The sequence below is a fragment of the Bombina bombina genome, chromosome 6 (assembly GCF_027579735.1).
Source record: "Bombina bombina isolate aBomBom1 chromosome 6, aBomBom1.pri, whole genome shotgun sequence".
Lineage (NCBI taxonomy): Eukaryota > Metazoa > Chordata > Amphibia > Anura > Bombinatoridae > Bombina > Bombina bombina.
Window position 1 is genome coordinate 865,978,821 of NC_069504.1, and position 17,309 is coordinate 865,996,129.

At 38.0% G+C, this 17,309-nt stretch overlaps 1 protein-coding gene across 1 annotated transcript; it reads left to right on the forward strand.

The window, feature by feature from the left end:
• Positions 1-8,626: 8,626 nt before the first annotated feature.
• Positions 8,627-12,874, forward strand: LOC128662329 (zona pellucida sperm-binding protein 3-like). The gene is made up of 8 exons (XM_053716132.1): positions 8,627-8,800; positions 10,933-11,051; positions 11,257-11,360; positions 11,429-11,606; positions 11,678-11,798; positions 11,906-11,997; positions 12,230-12,360; positions 12,638-12,874. The coding sequence occupies exons 1-8, from the start codon at positions 8,642-8,644 to the stop codon at positions 12,853-12,855; spliced, it is 1,122 nt and encodes a 373-aa protein (XP_053572107.1). The 5' UTR covers positions 8,627-8,641; the 3' UTR covers positions 12,856-12,874.
• Positions 12,875-17,309: the final 4,435 nt, after the last annotated feature.

Genomic DNA, 17,309 nt, shown 5'->3' on the forward strand with positions numbered 1-17,309 from the left:
GTGAGTTTGATAGTGGTTCTCATTAAAACAGTGAATGATAAGGTACAGTTATAGATCTTAAGTTTTGGACTGCATAAAAAAATAAAAAGAAAAAAATAAAGTTTGGTACAAAAATTATGAGGAATCAACTTAGGTTAAGAGAAAAATGCAAAATAAGAATGTCCAGCAAAGACTCACCTCCGGAGGGAATATAATTTATACTTCAGTGGTGGTTCAGTGTTTGTTTTGGAAATTAGTAGCAAAGAGAGAGGGGAGAGCTGCACACAGAGCTGTAGCGTTCTTCTCCGTGAAACCGGAAGTGCGGGTGTTCCGTGAAACTGGAAGTCCGATGACGTCACGCATCCAGCGTGTGAGGACAAGAGCAGCCGAGCAGGGAGACAGGCAGGTTCCTCTGTAGAGGTGGCTAAGAAAGGAAGCATGTAACTTCAATACCAAGCAAGGTATTGAATGTTACAAGCTCCTTTATAGCCAAATGTCAAGGTTAGAAAATACGCCCCTTAAAGAGACAGGAATCCATTTATGACAGAGTACCCCCTCTAAGGAACCACTCCGTGGTTCAAGGTCGAGGTCTGACGGGATGTCGACGGTGGAACAGAGACACCAGTCTCGGAGCTGAGAGATTAACCGAAGGCTCCCAGGAATCCTCCTCCCGGGGGTAGCCCTTCCAGTGGATCAAATACTGGAGTCTACCAGACACTTTTTGAGAGTCCAGGATGCTTTCAACCTCATACTCCACTTCAGGCGCCAGAGGAGGGTCATCCACAGAAGAAGGCTGATGATTCCTAAATGCCTGATAGGGTTTGAGAAGGGAGACATGAAAGGTTGGATGTATTCGATAATGTGAGGGTAGAATAAGGGTCACAGCATTGTCATTGATAACCTTAGACACAGGAAAGGGTCCAATAAATAGTTTGTTGAATTTACGACTAGGCACCGTGAGACGTAGATTTCTCGTGGATAGCCATACCAAGTCTCCAGGACTGTAAGTAGGGGATGCTCTATGGCGGAGGTCATAGTAATGTTTATGACGTAGTTGGGCCTTCTTGATGTTTTCTGAGAGCAATGTAAAGGATTCCGAAATGGAGTTAGTGAAATCGTTAATCACAGGACAATCACTTTCCCTGTCAAGGGGTAAGTGAAATGATGGGTGAAATCCGTAATTGGCATGGAAAGGCGTATCTTTGATTGAAGTGTGATATGTGTTGTTATGCGCAAATTCGGCAATAGGGAGTAATTCGTTCCAGTTATCCTGTTGTTGTGTAGAGAAACAACGGATGTATTTCTCCAACCACTGGTTGGTACGCTCGGTTTGCCCGTTAGTCTGGGGGTGGAAAGCAGACGATAACCGTTGATTAATCTCAAGGGTTTTACATAGTTGTTTCCAGAGGCGAGAGGTAAATTGTGTCCCTCTGTCAGTTGTGATAGAGGAGGGTACACCATGTAATTTGATTACATTCTCAAGCTGCAATGTCACTGTTTCCATGCTAGTAGGGAGCTTATGGAAAAGGACAAAATGTGACATCTTCGTTAATAAATCAACTACAACCATGATTGTATTGTTCCCACCGGATTTGGGTAGTTCAACAATAAAATCTATGGCAATTTCACTCCAGGGTCTTTTGGGTATTGGGAGAGAAAGAAGATACCCTGGAGGGTGTCTTCTATCTTTTTTACATGTGGTACATATTTTACAAGATGAAATGTGTTTTTGTACATCATAGATCATTCTGGGCCACCAGTATAATCGCTTAAGCAATCTATGAGTCTTGTTGACTCCTGGGTGTCCAGAGAGTTTGGAGTCATGTACCTGTTCAAGTATGTGAAGTCTCAATTTTGGAGGGACATATGTCCTACCTTGGTAACAAAGTAACCCATCATTTTGAGGAGTTAGATTATATTTATCCTTTGATGTGTCAATTGCTTGTTCATACTTTAGTTTTTTAGTGAAATCTACAATACCACCAATTATACATTCTGGGGAAACAAGAGTACCTGTGTGAAGTAACTGAGGGGGTTTTGGAGGTAGCCTGGATAGGATGTCTGCCTTTGTGTTTAGGGAGGCTGACCTATAGGTAATGATGTAATTGAACCTTGAAAAGAACAGACTCCATCTGACCTGTCTAGATGTGAGTGTACGGTTGGTTTTAAGATACTGTAAGTTTCTGTGATCAGTATATATAATGATAGGTTCAGCGGTTCCCTCTAATAAATGTCTCCAATTAACTAAGGCACTCTTCATGGCGAGCAATTCTTTTTCCCCTACGTGGTAGTTTAGTTCAGAAGGCGTGAGAACATGGGAATAGAATGCTATTGGATGCAGTTTATTGGTGGTTTTGGATCTTTGAGAGAGTACAGCCCCTAATGCATATTCAGATGCATCTACCTCAAGGGTGTATTGGAACTGAGGGTCAGGATAAGCAAGAATAGGAGCTGTAATAAATGCATTTTTTAGATAATTAAAGGCATCATTAGCTGAGGGGGTCCACACAAAAGGTGTGTTATCTTTAGTGAGGTTAGTTAAGGGTTTGGCAATATGGGAAAACCCTTTGATAAACTTTCGAAAGAAATTCGAAAACCCTAGGAATTTCTGTACATTCCTTTTATTATGTGGTATGGCCCACTCAACTATTGCTTTGACCTTTGAATTTTCCATCTGAATCCCCTTTGATGAGATATGGTACCCCAGAAATGTGATATCATGACTATGAAAAATAAATTTCTCAGCCTTAACGTATAGTTTATGTGCCTGTAACCGTGCCAAGACTGTTCTCACGTGTTTTATATGTTCGGTCAACGTATTAGAGAATATTAAAATATCATCAAGATATATTACTAGGAAGGTGTCCAGTAGATCTCTAAAGATATCATTGATATAACGTTGAAACGTTGCAGGGGCATTACATAGCCCTAATGGCATTACCGTGTACTCAAAAAGTCCGTACCTAGTACGGAACGCCGTCAGCCACTCATCCCCTGAACGCATACGGATAAGATTGTAGGCACCTCTGAGGTCAAGTTTGGTGAAATGGATGACCCATTCAATCTTTCTATAAGTTCAGGGATGAGTGGCAGAGGATAACGATCTTTCACAGTGCGCTTGTTGAGCTCACGGTAATCCACGATAGGCCTGATGGTTTTGTCTTTGTTAGTGACAAAGAATATGCCTGCACCTGCAGGAGAGGTGGAAGGTCTTATGAATCCTTTTCTAAGGTTTTCATTTATGTATTCCTTTAACCTTACTAATTCGGTTTGAGATAGAGGGAAGATATGCCCATATGGAATGTCTGACCCTGGTATAAGCTTTATAGGGCAGTCATACTCTCTATGGGGGGGGTAGAGATTCTGCCTCTATTTTATCAAAAACCAATGAAAAATCATGATATTGGTGGGGAATTAACCCTTTATCTTGATTAATGTGAAGTATGGATTGGGAAAGAAGACAAGTTGATTTACAGTAAGGTGAGTTAAATTCTATGTTATTTTGTTTCCAATGTATCGTAGGTTGGTGTTGTCTTAACCAGTGTAGGCCAAGTATGACTGGGAACATTGGAGAGGTGATTATATCGAAGGAGATATATTCTTGGTGGTTATTGTGGATGTTAACAAGTATAGGGATTGTTTGGTGTGTGATGGGACCTGTAGATAAACTATTACCATCAATCAAATGTACAGAAACAGGATTCTTTTTCACAACAAGCGGTATTCTTTTATTTTTTGCTATAGAGATATCTATATAATTGGCATAAGCACCAGAATCCACAACGGCTTCAAGGTTTAGTAGCTGTTTTTCCCACTGTAACAAGATGGGAACTAGTAAGTAAGTGGGTTTATGGGTAGACAGTGTAAAGTTGTGTAAAGTACAAATTGACTCACCAGATTTCTGTCTTTTCAGAGATGGGCAATCCGTGACAGAGTGGTCCTTGGAGGCACAATACATGCAGAGTGCATGTTCCTTACGATGAGACTTTTCTTCTGGGGTTAGCGGTCCTTTAATAAACCCAATTTCCATGGCCTCTGCATTACCCTTTGGGCTATATGTCACAGGACGGGATGGATAATATCTGGCTACTGTGTCATGTGTTTGTTTCTCTAACCTTCTCTCTCTGAATCTCCTATCAATTTTAATGGTAAGGGCCATTAGTGCTTCTAGAGAATCTGGAAGATCAATTCTGACTAATTCGTCTTTTATAGGGTCTGATAGACCTAATCTGATTTGGTTTATTAATGAAATCTGGTTCCATTGAGTGTCTCTTTGCCAGATTTTAAATTCAGATATGTAGTCTTCTACATGTCTTTTGTTCTGCTTGAGGCTACGTAAGGTATTTTCTGCAGTTAATTGTTTATGAGGATCCTCATACAGATCAGACATTGCTCTAAAAAATTCATCAACTGATTCAAGTATAGGGTCATTAGATTCATATAAGGAGTCCGCCCAAGCATGGGGTTCTCCTTTTAGATAGGATATAATTGTTAGAATTTTAATTCTTTCAGTAGGAAATGTTTTAGGTTTTAGCGTAATGAACATCCTGCATGCATTGTAGAACTGTCTAAAAGTCTTTCTATCACCTGAAAAATGCTCAGGGGGACTAATAGGTGGTTCAGGGGGAACAGGAGGAGTACTAAATCCCTATTTTATAATACTTTTGAGGGTTAAATTCTCTGAATGGAGTTCTCTGAGACCCTGTGTCAACTGATCTACTTTATGGGAGAGTTGCATGACATGAGCCTGTAGGTCAGCAGGGTTCAGCATTCTCAATATTATGTGGCTTGGTATTCTGTAACACACACTAACTTAAAGTTAGAAGTTTGCAAAACATGTATCAAAAAATAGTTGTAGCAGACCATAAAAATTAAGGTTGTGTCTCACATAGATTATAGTGATGTATTTATCTGTAAATACACACATAATCTGGGTGAGTGGGATTTATTATGAGAGCATAAACTGTTATGGACAATATATGTGAGTTTGATAGTGGTTCTCATTAAAACAGTGAATGATAAGGTACAGTTATAGATCTTAAGTTTTGGACTGCATAAAAAAATAAAAAGAAAAAAATAAAGTTTGGTACAAAAATTATGAGGAATTAACTTAGGAAAATGCAAAATAAGAATGTCCAGCAAAGACTAACCTCCGGAGGGAATATAATTTATACTTCAGTGGTGGTTCAGTGTTTGTTTTGGAAATTAGTAGCAAAGAGAGAGGGGAGAGCTGCACACAGAGCTGCAGCGTTCTTCTCCGTGAAACCGGAAGTGCGGGTGTTCCGTGAAACCGGAAGTCCGATGACGTCACACATCCAGCGTGTGAGGACAAGAGCAGCCGAGCAGGGAGACAGGCAGGTTCCTCTGTAGAGGTGGCTAAGAAAGGAAGCATGTAACTTCAATACCAAGCAAGGTATTGAATGTTACAAGCTCCTTTATAGCCAAATGTCAAGGTTAGAAAAAACGCCCCTTAAAGAGACAGGAATCCATTTATGACACTAAGTGGCCAGAAGTAATTCCAATGACAAGGACTACAACTACTGAAGTTATATCAGCAAAAGAAAGACTGCTTTCAGTATTTGGGTTGCCAAGAAAACTGGTCACAGACAATGGCCCCCAGTTTGTGTCACAAGACTTCCAGATTTTTTTACATACAAATGGAATTGACCATCATCGGAAGGCACCATATCCCCCAGCCACCAACAGGCAAGCAGAGAGATTTGTCCAAACCTTTAAAAGGGCACTGAAAGCTCTAAAAGCAGAGAAGCAGGTGAATACTAAAAACATTTTTAAATGTTTGCAACAATATAGGGTTACTCAACACCCCACCACAGGAGTTTCCCCAGCTCAACTATTGTTTGGCAGTAGATTCAATATATGTTCAGTGTAAGTATATGTGTGTGTGATTATATGTGCAAGTTTATGTGTGTAAGTATATGTGTGCATATGTGTGTAATTATATTTGAAAGTATTTGTGTGTGTGTGTAATTAATTAAATATGTGTAAGTACAGTATGTGTGTGTGTAAAATTATGTGGATTATATATATATATATATATATGTAAGTATATGCGTGTGTAATCATATGTGTACTCATATGTGGGTGTAATTATATGTGTGTGTAAGTATGTGTGTGTGTAATTATATATCTGTAAGTGCAGTATATACTGTATGTGTGAAAGTATATGTATCTATAATTATGTGTGTATAATGATATATGTGTGTATAATTTTATGTCTAAGTGTATGTGTGTGTAATTATTATGTTTGTGTAATCATATGTGTAAGTATATGCGTATGTAAGTATATGTTGGGTGTACGTATATGTGTGTGTAAGTATATATGTATGTAATTATGTGTTAATAATTTAATATGTGTGTAAGTATATGTGTGTGTAATTATGTCTGAAAAATGGTATCTCTTAATTTTATATGTGTGTATAATAATGTGTGTGTAAGTATGTGGGAGTAATTATGTGTATGTCTGTGTGTCTGTAAGTATATGTGTGTGTAAGTATATTAATGTGTGTATCTGTAGGTAGGTGTGTGTAAGTATATTAATGTGTGTGTATCTGTAAGTAGGTGTGTGTAAGTATATGTATGTGTGTATAGGTGTGTGCATATAGTTAAACCAGCATTTTGAGTCTGTTAAATCTAATACCCTCAGAATTCCGATCAAAGAGCTGCAGGGCTGTGTGGGGTCAATCTGATGTGGGTATAGAGATTGGGCTGTAGGACAGGAGTCTGATCTAAGGTCTGATTTTTGGAATGAGGCTAACAGAGGGTTAAAGGGCCATAGGTCTAATCTAATGTGAATTTGTGGCTTACAGGGGTGCTATAGGACCAGGCATGGGAGGGGAGTTTCTTTAAATCAGTGATTTAGATAATCTTCCTTTTGATTTTGATTTTGCCCCCACTCCTAGAAAAATTTCTGCGGCTCCCATGGTTCTAGCTGAGCATATTGACTGAGCCAGCAACAAGAGGTTTATATCTGCATCTTCCAATCACAAGCTAGCTCCCAGTAGTACATTGTTACCCCTGCACCTACCTAGGTATGCTTGTCAACAAAGTTGTTTAAAATTGCATGTTCTCAGGGGTGGAACAACTTTTTTTCTATCCCCCCCCAGCAATTGTTGTCCATCTCTTAGCCAATAACCGTGCGGATCAGTTGGCATTATGCTGTATGGCTATCACGCTATTTCTATCATCACGTCATTGATACAATAGCTTTCTGACATGGGCGGCATGAGTCACTCACCGCGACATATACTGCAGGCAAATAAAGGAACTTTCAGCATAAAGTATTTTATACTTTCTGACTGAAAGTTCCCTTTATTTGTAGCACTGGTAAGTCCTAGCGTTTCAAAAACACTAGGCTTTACCATCACTTTAAGTTTAGTACAGTATGAACTGAATGACAGTTGCAAAAAAAGTAACTTATTTGTTATATTAAATATATTGCTTCACTTAATTATTTGATTATTTATATAGAGAAGCTGAACACAGTTAAAGTGACAGAACACTTCAACTATTACATATAACAAATACAACTTATAACAGATCAGTTACCTGGGTGTTCACACAGGATTAGTTTTGCAGAAAACATTTTTTAATTTTTAGTTTGATTTTACTGATCCATACAGTGATCTGAGAAAAGGCCTAGAATAATGTCATAATGTCTCAAATTGTGACAGCTCTGAAATAAAGATACAAAATATTTTCTGTACTTCTGAGCTGCATATTAAAAAGAAAAAAAGAAAAAACAAGTAGAGGCCCTGTGTATGTTGGGGCCTAGGAATAAAATAAGAAAATCATTAGATCTCTAAGCTTCTAATAAGATACATTTAATTTATTAGCACAGATTAGTTCCAACAGAGATATCCTGCAACCCTGGCAGGTTTGTAGCCTTAAAGGGACACTGAACCCATTTTTTTTTCTTTCATGATTCAGATAGAGCATGACATTTTAAGCAACTTTCTAATTTATTCCTATTATAATGTTTTCTTTGTTCTCTTGCTATCTTTATTTTAAAAGCAGGAATGTAAATCTTAGCAGCCAGACCATTTTAGGTTCAACACCATGGGTAGCGCTTGCTTATTGGAGGCTTACATTTACCCACCAATAAGCAAGCATAACCCAGGTTCTCAACCAAAAATGGGCCGACTCCTATGCATCACATTCCTGCTTTTTAAAGAAAGATAGCAAGAGAACGAAGAAAAATTGATAATAGGAGTAAATTAGAAAGTTGCTTAAAATTACATGCTCTATCTGAATAATTAAAGAAAAAATCTGGGTTTATTGTCCCTTTAAGGATTGCAATACATAATCATGTGTGTGTGATTGCCTGCCCCAGGTGGAACCTAAAATCAGTTCAAGGGAGGGGTATAAATATTTCTTCCCCAGAATCTTTCCATGTGCTTTTTCTTCTGTAGTCAGAATGGGTTTTTGGGGGAAGCTGAGCTGGCTGTGTCTGGTGGTTATGGTAGTTAGAGTAACTTGCCAGGGGAATTTCCATCCTCACAGATGGAGTCAAGGGGAGACTTTGAGGCGTCAGTCTGGGGTTGGAGTTGCTCAGGGATATGATAGGTGGTATCCTCAGGGTGTTAGTCAATCTAGACAGCTGCCTCAGAACCAGCCTATCAGTGTGCAATGTCAGGAGGACAGTATGGTGGTCACAGTGCAGAGGGATCTGTATGGAATTGGGAAGATGGTGAAGGCCTCAGACCTTACTTTAGGACCCCAGAGTTGCCAGCCTAGTGCCCAGAGTACAAATCTAATAGTGGTTTTCCAGAATGGTCTCCAAGAATGTGGCAACAGCTTGCAGGTGAGGAGCTGAGGAGCTCTTAACTATCCTAAACTTATAGGTGTGTTGTATAAAATTGCTTCTGCTTTTTAGAATAAAATTTTGATGTTTAATCATACAGAATGTCCATACTCAACTTAGCCATTCATCTACTTACACTGTGTTAAATATTGACTGTCCTGATACTAAAAGAATCTCTATATAGAATCATTCCTACTTCTCCCTTTAAAGGGACAGTAAAGACAACATTACACTTTTATGATTCAGGTAGTGCATGCATTTTAAATAACCTTCCAATTTACTACTATTGTCACATTTGCTTTGCTCATCTTTGTTGCAGTGTAAATATAGGTAGCCTAAGAGCTTAGGAGTGTGCACATGTCTGACAGCATTATTTGCTACAATGTATAACCTTGCTATAAACACTGCTGCTAGATGGTTAAATACACATGCACGCTCCTGAGCTCACATAGGATTACTCTATCACAGGATACCAATAACCCTAATCAATTGATAAAAGTAAATTGGAAGATCTACTTCATACAAACCTGAAGTGGTTACAAATAGGAAGACTGACCACAGGTCTAACTACACACTATGTTTGACATAACTAACAAATAGCTTAAATACACATTTGGAGAGCACCCCGTAAGACTAAATAGTTTTAACAAAACAGTATTTACTGGCGTGCATCCACATAAAAATAGACAATTAGTAAAAATGCTGTTGATGGGCCATGTATGACTAAAACCCCAATTTGATGATTAAATATTTTTATTTTTTTTTCCCTATGTGAATACACGCCCTGTCATTTCATTTATAAAAATAAACTTGGCTGCTCTCAAAACATTAGTGAGCTGCACTTAGAAGGTAAAAAAAAAAAGGAAAACAAATTTACTATGGGCCTATTGTGAACTTTTCATGTAGAAAATCCTTAATCATATAAAAGGACAGCATTTATCCTCTTAATAGGAAACCCTTAAAAGGAAAAGAAAGTTTCTTATAAGATTCAGATAACTTACAGTATTAAACAACTTTTCAATTTACTTCATTCTTGTTATCCTTTAAAGGAGCAGCAATGCACTACTGGGAGCTAGCTAGAAATATCAAGTGAGCCAATCACAAAAGACAAATGTGTACAGCTACCTGTCAGTATTGTAGGATATGTACATTCTTTTTTGACAACGGAGAACAAGACACATTTCTAAATGGAAGTAAATTTAAATCTTAGAATTACATGTGCTATCTGAATATTGCAATTTTTTTTTTTTTTTTAAACTTTCCTGTCCCTTAAAGGGACAGTAAACCTACAAAATGTTATGTAATTCTGTGCAGAATTATATAACATTATCTTGGCGCAAACTTAATGCAACATAATATTGCAGCTAAAATTTGAGTATTTTTCAGACCGCCGTCTTGCTCTACTGAGCGGGTCTGGTTTTCCCCCTGAGCGCATCTGGGCAACTGTCTAGTCACAGCCTGGCACGATCACGCCATTACACTCAATGTAGCTCGCTCTGTCTGCTTAAAGATGAGAACTAGGTGTTTTCTGCATAAGGTCAATTGTTAATTTAACTAATTTGATACACTTAAGTAAATCTATTCCCTTGCAGTTCAGTTTGCGACCAGTGTTCCCTCCTAAGGTTAGTTTTATGAGCGCCCGAGCAGTGAAAAAGATAAGGGAACCACACCTTGTAGTGTTTGCTAATTTGTTCTTTTTCACTAGTGGGCTGCTCACAAAACTGATCTTAGAAGGAACACTGTTTGTGAGCTGGCCATGCATGCATTATAGTCACTGAGAATAAGAGGAGGAAGATCTAATTTAACTTTTTAAATAACTGACTTCATTCTGCTTGCAGGTAACAACCCATTTAAAAGGACAGTATACACCAATTTTCATTTAACTTCATGTAATGCACTACTATAAAGAATATGCACTTATCTATTTTACCATATAAAATATACTTAAACTCCCAATTTAGTACAGGTTAGGCTGGGAGACCCACTGAAATGGGCTGAGAAAGCAGGAAGAACAGACAGGACAAGTGTCAAATTGTGCAAAATCATTTATTTATGGTTAACTTTCAAATTGCATGTAGCCATATCTACTTACTATATCACTTTGATAGTAAAGAGAATTTAATTCTTCTTAGACGACACCTGAATTCATGGTCTACAGCACAAACCTGAACTACAACCCCACTCCATCTGGCAATTCTCCTATCATAAGAACCAATGCTGCTTCTGTCTTAATCCAATGTTATTATCCACGGTGAGTCTTCATTTTCCTTCTCCTAGAACAGGTTTACCCAACACTAGGGAAATGGAGATCCCTAAATGAAAAGTGCTCAACTTCTGTTTTTTGACAAGTTGTTAAAATACTCTTTCCCCCAAATGAGTGGTGAATACACCTTAAACAACCCTGCACTAGACACTTCTAATTTAGAAATCAATTTATTTATATATTTTTTCTACAGACATGGCAATGTGAGCAGCAATGCCATCAAACCAACATGGATGCCTTACAGCTCTACTATTTCTGCAGAAGAGAGATTAGTGTTCTCTTTAAATCTCATGAACGGTATGTAAGTTTTTCTCTGAAGAAAGGGTGTTAGACTTCTGTATGTAATACTTTGTGCTCTTCATCAGATGACTGGAGTGCTCCAAGAACCTCTACAGTCTTCCGACTGGGTGACGTCTTCCATATTGAAGCCTCTGTTGATTCTGGCAACCATGTGCCTATGACAGTGTTTATTGATAGTTGTGTGGCCACATTAAATCCCAATGCCAACTCTGATCCCAGCTATGAAATCATTTCCCTTAATGGGTGAGTCTTAACCACTAGTAATGCTAGGCACTGGCATATTTATTATACTTATTGTAAAACCTCAATTACAGGTGCTTGTTGGATGGGAAAGAGGCAGATTCCACATCTGTATTCATGTCCCCAAGGCCCCAGCCAGACAAACTCCAGTTCACGGTTGATGCTTTTAGATTTACTGGGAGAGATGTATCCACTGTAAGAAATGCATTAAAATGAAATATGGGGCTCGTAAATTATCTCACACTATATATAATTTTCAGTTGTTTTTTTTTTTTTTTTTTTTTCTCCAATCTGTTCCCTAGATCTACATCACTTGCAGCCTAAAAGTTGCAGCAGCTACCCAGCTTCCAGATCCTGTGAACAAAGCTTGTTCATTCAGCAAAAACAGCAATAGGTAAGTAGCCTAGAAGCAGTTTGGGAAACATCTTGCATAATAAAAGCACTCCTTTTTTATGCTTTGCGGAATAGGTTAAAGGATTCTAGTTCAACTAGTCCACTATTTGGTCCTGTGAGTGTGGCAAAAAGCCTTCTATTAAAAAATAAAAAAAACTTGAACTAGCATTGTTTCCATAATTCTTTAACACAGGTCACTAACATAGGCTTAATGACTGAATTTGTCTTCACAGTTGGTCCCCTCTTGAAGGTACCAGTGACATCTGTAGATGCTGTGACACTGGGAACTGTGTGGCATCTCCTAGTCAGAGCAGGAGGGTTAATCAGTATAATCGAGGTAGAGGAAAGAGGGAAGCTGGACCTGGTAGGTTTGTCATGTTAATGCTGTTGGGTTGCCTAGAATAACTGAGTGGTTCTTTGTACCCATACCTCACTATATTCTGGAGTAAATTATGCCAATTTGATTCTAAAGTGTCCCATAAGTCTAAATAACTACATAGTTACTAACACAGATATTTAAACTGCCTGATTATCTAAAGTCCACAACAATGCAATCTTAAGTACACTAACAATACAGCATAGTTTTAGCGCACACAGGTAGGTGTATAGTGCAAAGCATTTAATCTGTTTATCTATTACAGGTACTTCTGTAGAACAAGAACAAACCTTGGCCATTCTGGGACCTTTACTGGTAATTGGACCAGACCAAAACAAAGCACTGGCAGTGACCCAGAATCCGGATTCATTGGAGTTCTGGGTGTGGGTGGCAGTAGGTTCTCTGAGTCTTGTTGTATTGGTGGTTTGTGCTGCTGTGATGGGGAAACGTGTAGTTAGGAAACATATTCTGCTGGCTGAATAAAACCTTTTTGAATATAAAATGTTTAATGACTTCATTTTAATGCCATTTTATATATAGTTGTAATGCATTATCTGCTGGAGATCATGGAGTCTTGATGAAATATGTTCAATATGGAGGTATCTCTTAATTCAAACTATTACATGGAATCAATGGCTAAACATAAATATTTAGACTAAACTTTGATGCAAAATGAAATCCTATTCTACAGTAGAATAGGGGGATAAAACGTACAATATGTCAATCTTAGGTTTCATATGAGGGTAAAATAGTGTCATTGAAGTTTTGCTTCTTTATGCAAATACCAGACTTTTTTTTTTTTTTTTTTTTGTCATGTGCAACCTACCTAATGCCCTGTTCAACAGGGCATTCAATTACTCTTGTAACCACCTCCACTGACTTTAATACACTTAAATGGCTTTTAAAGTAAGGTTTGTAATTTCCCTTTCCTAACTTTCCCTCCCTCAATGCTCAACACTTGATCATGTCCAGGTCCATATGTGCTGACTACCTAGGGCTGCTCAGACACCAGTGGAGACCCTCATACTTTCACATCAAGGTCAAAGGAAGGTGTAAGGGTTAACGGATATGGGGGGGGCGGGCAGAACTTGACCAGTGAAAAGAACCAGAACTTGATACAAGTTGCCAACCTCTTGAGTGACATGGATGGGTGAGAAGTACATGGTGTAGTGGTGCATTGCTTATTAATTCAATCCAGTATTCAGAACTAACCAGAATGGTGCTGCTGAGGGACATTGCTGACAGACATTGTAAGTAACAAACCAATGTGTAGTTATGATTTGGCTGAAGAGACTTAATTTGAAAAATAAAGCGACTTCTTTCTAATTTAAGAAATGTGAATTTTGCTAAGGAAGGGAAACTATTGTTGGCTTTTTTTTTTTTTTTTTTTAACTTTTGATTTTCATTGTAATTAAACATTAAAACCACCTCACCAACATTTGAGGTGTTCCTATTTGGGTCTAGATAAATCTGGTCACTTTACTTTACAGGTGATGACGAGATGCATATCTGTAGCTGCCTTTGCTACTTCTGAGTCTACCTAGGTATGCTTTCTAAACACAGTATACCAAGAGATCCATTAACTATAGAAGTAAATTGGGAAACAAGTTAAACTTTCAGGCTTACATTTTGACCATCCTATTCCTCTTAATAATGCCCAGTTAGATCATGCTTATGTTGTATTAGTGAGCCTGTGCATTGTTATTACCCTTTGGTAAACGGAAGAGTGTTGGTGGTTATACTTCCTAGTCTGTGCTCTGATTTTGCAACTATCTACATTTCTAAGAGGAACTGTTAAAGTCCATTCAAAATTAAACTTTCAGGATTCAGATGGGGCATGCAATTTTAAAGAACTTTCAAGTTTGCTGTGGGTTTTTTTTTTTTTTTTTTTTTTTTTTTTTAAAGCTAAACCTAGGTAGGCTCATATGCTAATTTCTAAAGACCACCACTTATCTCTGCATTTTGACAGTTTTTTACAGCTAGATACTACTAGCTTGTGTTCCATATAGATAACATTGTGCTCACTTCTGTGGAGTTTGAGTCAGCACTGATTGACTAAAACGCAAGCAGAGGCTGATACAAGGCAATCGCAGAGAACTTTTTTATTTTATTTATTAAAATAAGTTTGGGGGGATGCTTCTGGGTGGCGACCAAGATGGCTGCTTATCTCAGAGGTTGAGTTGATATTTCGGCTGTATATCACTCACAACTACAATCCACAATCAATTCATGATAAATATGCCTATACTATCAACACTGAATCTGCAGGCGTGAATATATATATATATTTTTAATCTCCTCGTCTCTGGGGTACTGAGACGGAGAGTAATACAGCTGTGGCCTTCTTGGGGACCCCCCCCAAGTAATCCGGGTTAAATGGCAAAAGCTCACACAACTACCATTGAACTAAACCCTTGAAGATACTACTCCTAACAATACCATAGGGAAGGGGGAACACACAGTTCTACTGAGCCTCCTATACAGAGCCCAAAAAGATTCTGTACTAGCGATGCTCGATAACTACTTCAAGATATTGGAACAGGAGCTGTCTCTATGGTCTGCTGCCTTTAAGTGTTCCTCCCCTGAGCTAGAACAGTGCATCCCAACCAGAGAGCCTAGCTATTCCTACTTCATCGCCAAGTCTGAGAAACCTGAGGAGAATCCGGTGAAAATAGTCATCAAGCTGTGAGCCCCAGCTGGCTGTGGAGTTTGAAGATACCACGACTCCTGCTAGAGCCATCTTTGAGACCAGTACAATGGCTGAGCTATACCACTAAATCTGGTTTATTTCTGCTGAGCGAATCGGTGGGTTGAGAAGTCGCCGTTGGCACGAAACCCACAGGATGCTGTTCATAGAAATACACAGGATGCTGTTCTTAGAAATACACCGGAGCATGGTACGGACCTTAGTACCACCATTCAGCGTGATCTACAACTTTGCAAGGTACTCTTGTCATTAGCCTTGGCCTACTGGTTGTGACGGGCATAGTGTCCCGGATGACCGAATGGTACCAACGTAGCATTTTTACTTTAATAGCCGCTCTGGTATAGGCTGATTCCTATAGACAAAGATATGGCTCGTGACTCGAGCACACTTTATTATTAGATGTTACGTCTATTCATTCATTTAGTTGTTTGCAAACTTTTTTTTGTAAGGATTTCCCTTAGGGCATGTTTAAAGGGACACTGAACCCAACTTTTTTTCTTTTGTGATTCAGATAGAGCATGCAACTTTCTAATTTTTTTCTTTGTTCTCTTGCTATCTTTGAGAAAAAAAAGCTAAGGAGCCAGCCAACTTTTGGTTAACACTGGACAGCATTTGTTTGTGGGTGAATTTATACACCAATCAGCAAGAACAACCCAGGTTGTTCACCAAAAATGGGCCAGCATCTAAACTTACTTATCTAAATTTGATTTCAAATAAAGATACCAAGAGAATGAAGAAAATTTGATAATAGGAGTAAATTAGAAAGTTGCTTAAAATTGCATGCTCGATCTGAATCGCAAAAGAAAAATTTTTAAGTTCAGTGTACCTTTTTGTCATCCGTCTCACCCCAGGTATAAAATGTGTTTCCCCCCTCTTTTTTGGCTAGATACTAACCTGGGATCCATAACTATTATTTGTAATACTCCATGTTTGAAGTGTATTATTGCAAACTTGAAGACATCATAAGTGCTTATATTTTACCATACATTGTATCTAGGGTATAGACCATCCGCATAAGCCACTTTTTCTCTATGCTGCAAGATAAAAAAAAAAAAAAACTTAATCTACACAATAGCTCTATGGCATTGGCGACTTTATAATGTCAAATATGGAGCGGTCGATGCACCAGATCCTATATAACATAGGCACCGTTGGTAATTGTTCTTAATGCCTAGTATCGGACCAAGTAGAAACCCTGATACTTTTTTGTTTCTATAATACCTAAAACCACCAGCCCCCAAACCTTATGCTATTAGGATGACACTATATAATTAGACTATGACATGGTATAGCCCTATTCCCCTGTGCTCTATTCTATTAAACTTTGCAATTACAAAACTGTCCCTGATATGTTAGAATCGGAAATTTCCCCTGTGCAATATCTATAGCTTTAGCTTTGCCGTAACATCCCTACTACCTTATTTTATAGAAAGTTTCATGTAGTTTGAAATCTAACCTTCCCTTAAGAAACCCCCTGGCTATTATTAGTTTACAGTTGATAATTCTACTTTAATATATCCTCAAGGGTATCAATATATAAAATTAACATTTTATAAAGCCCTATGAGTTGTCTTATATTAATTGAGTTATATATCAAAATTGGTTACACATCGTTCAAAGAAATCTGAACAGAGGTTGTTTCAAAATAAATAAAACAAGGTTCACCAGTTGGGACCCAAGAGTGGTTCCCTCATGATTCCCCATACTGTAGCTTGGCATCACATATGTTAATGCGAGATCCAAAAGTGGCCTTGTGAGTTTTTTTTTTAATTTAAAAGTAGGGTTATAGCTTCTTTGGCAAGAGATGTATATATCAATGTCATATGTCACAAACGTGTAATGACAATGTTTTTCCTTTAACTTATAGCAGTTGTAAGCTTTGAAAGCTTTTTGTTTTCTCTAATCTCCTTTATTGTCTACAGTGTATTGACATTTATTTTGTTTATGCCTTGAACTGAACCTCAATAAAAATAAACAAAGAAAAAAAAAAAGTGTTGGCTATGCAAAACGGGGGATACTGAAGAAGGGGCTTTTTCATCTGTTTTTGGAGGCTATTGATTTTGTTGCAAAATCACCGTTAGGTTCTGGATTTGCTCAGATCTTGTATCACAATCAATACGGCTACTGAAAATACAAATGGATCTTCTGCATTCGGATCCAAAAGCACAACTATTTTTTTTTTATTTTTTTTTTTTAAACAATAAAAATGTTGGTGTAGTCTGTCCTTTTT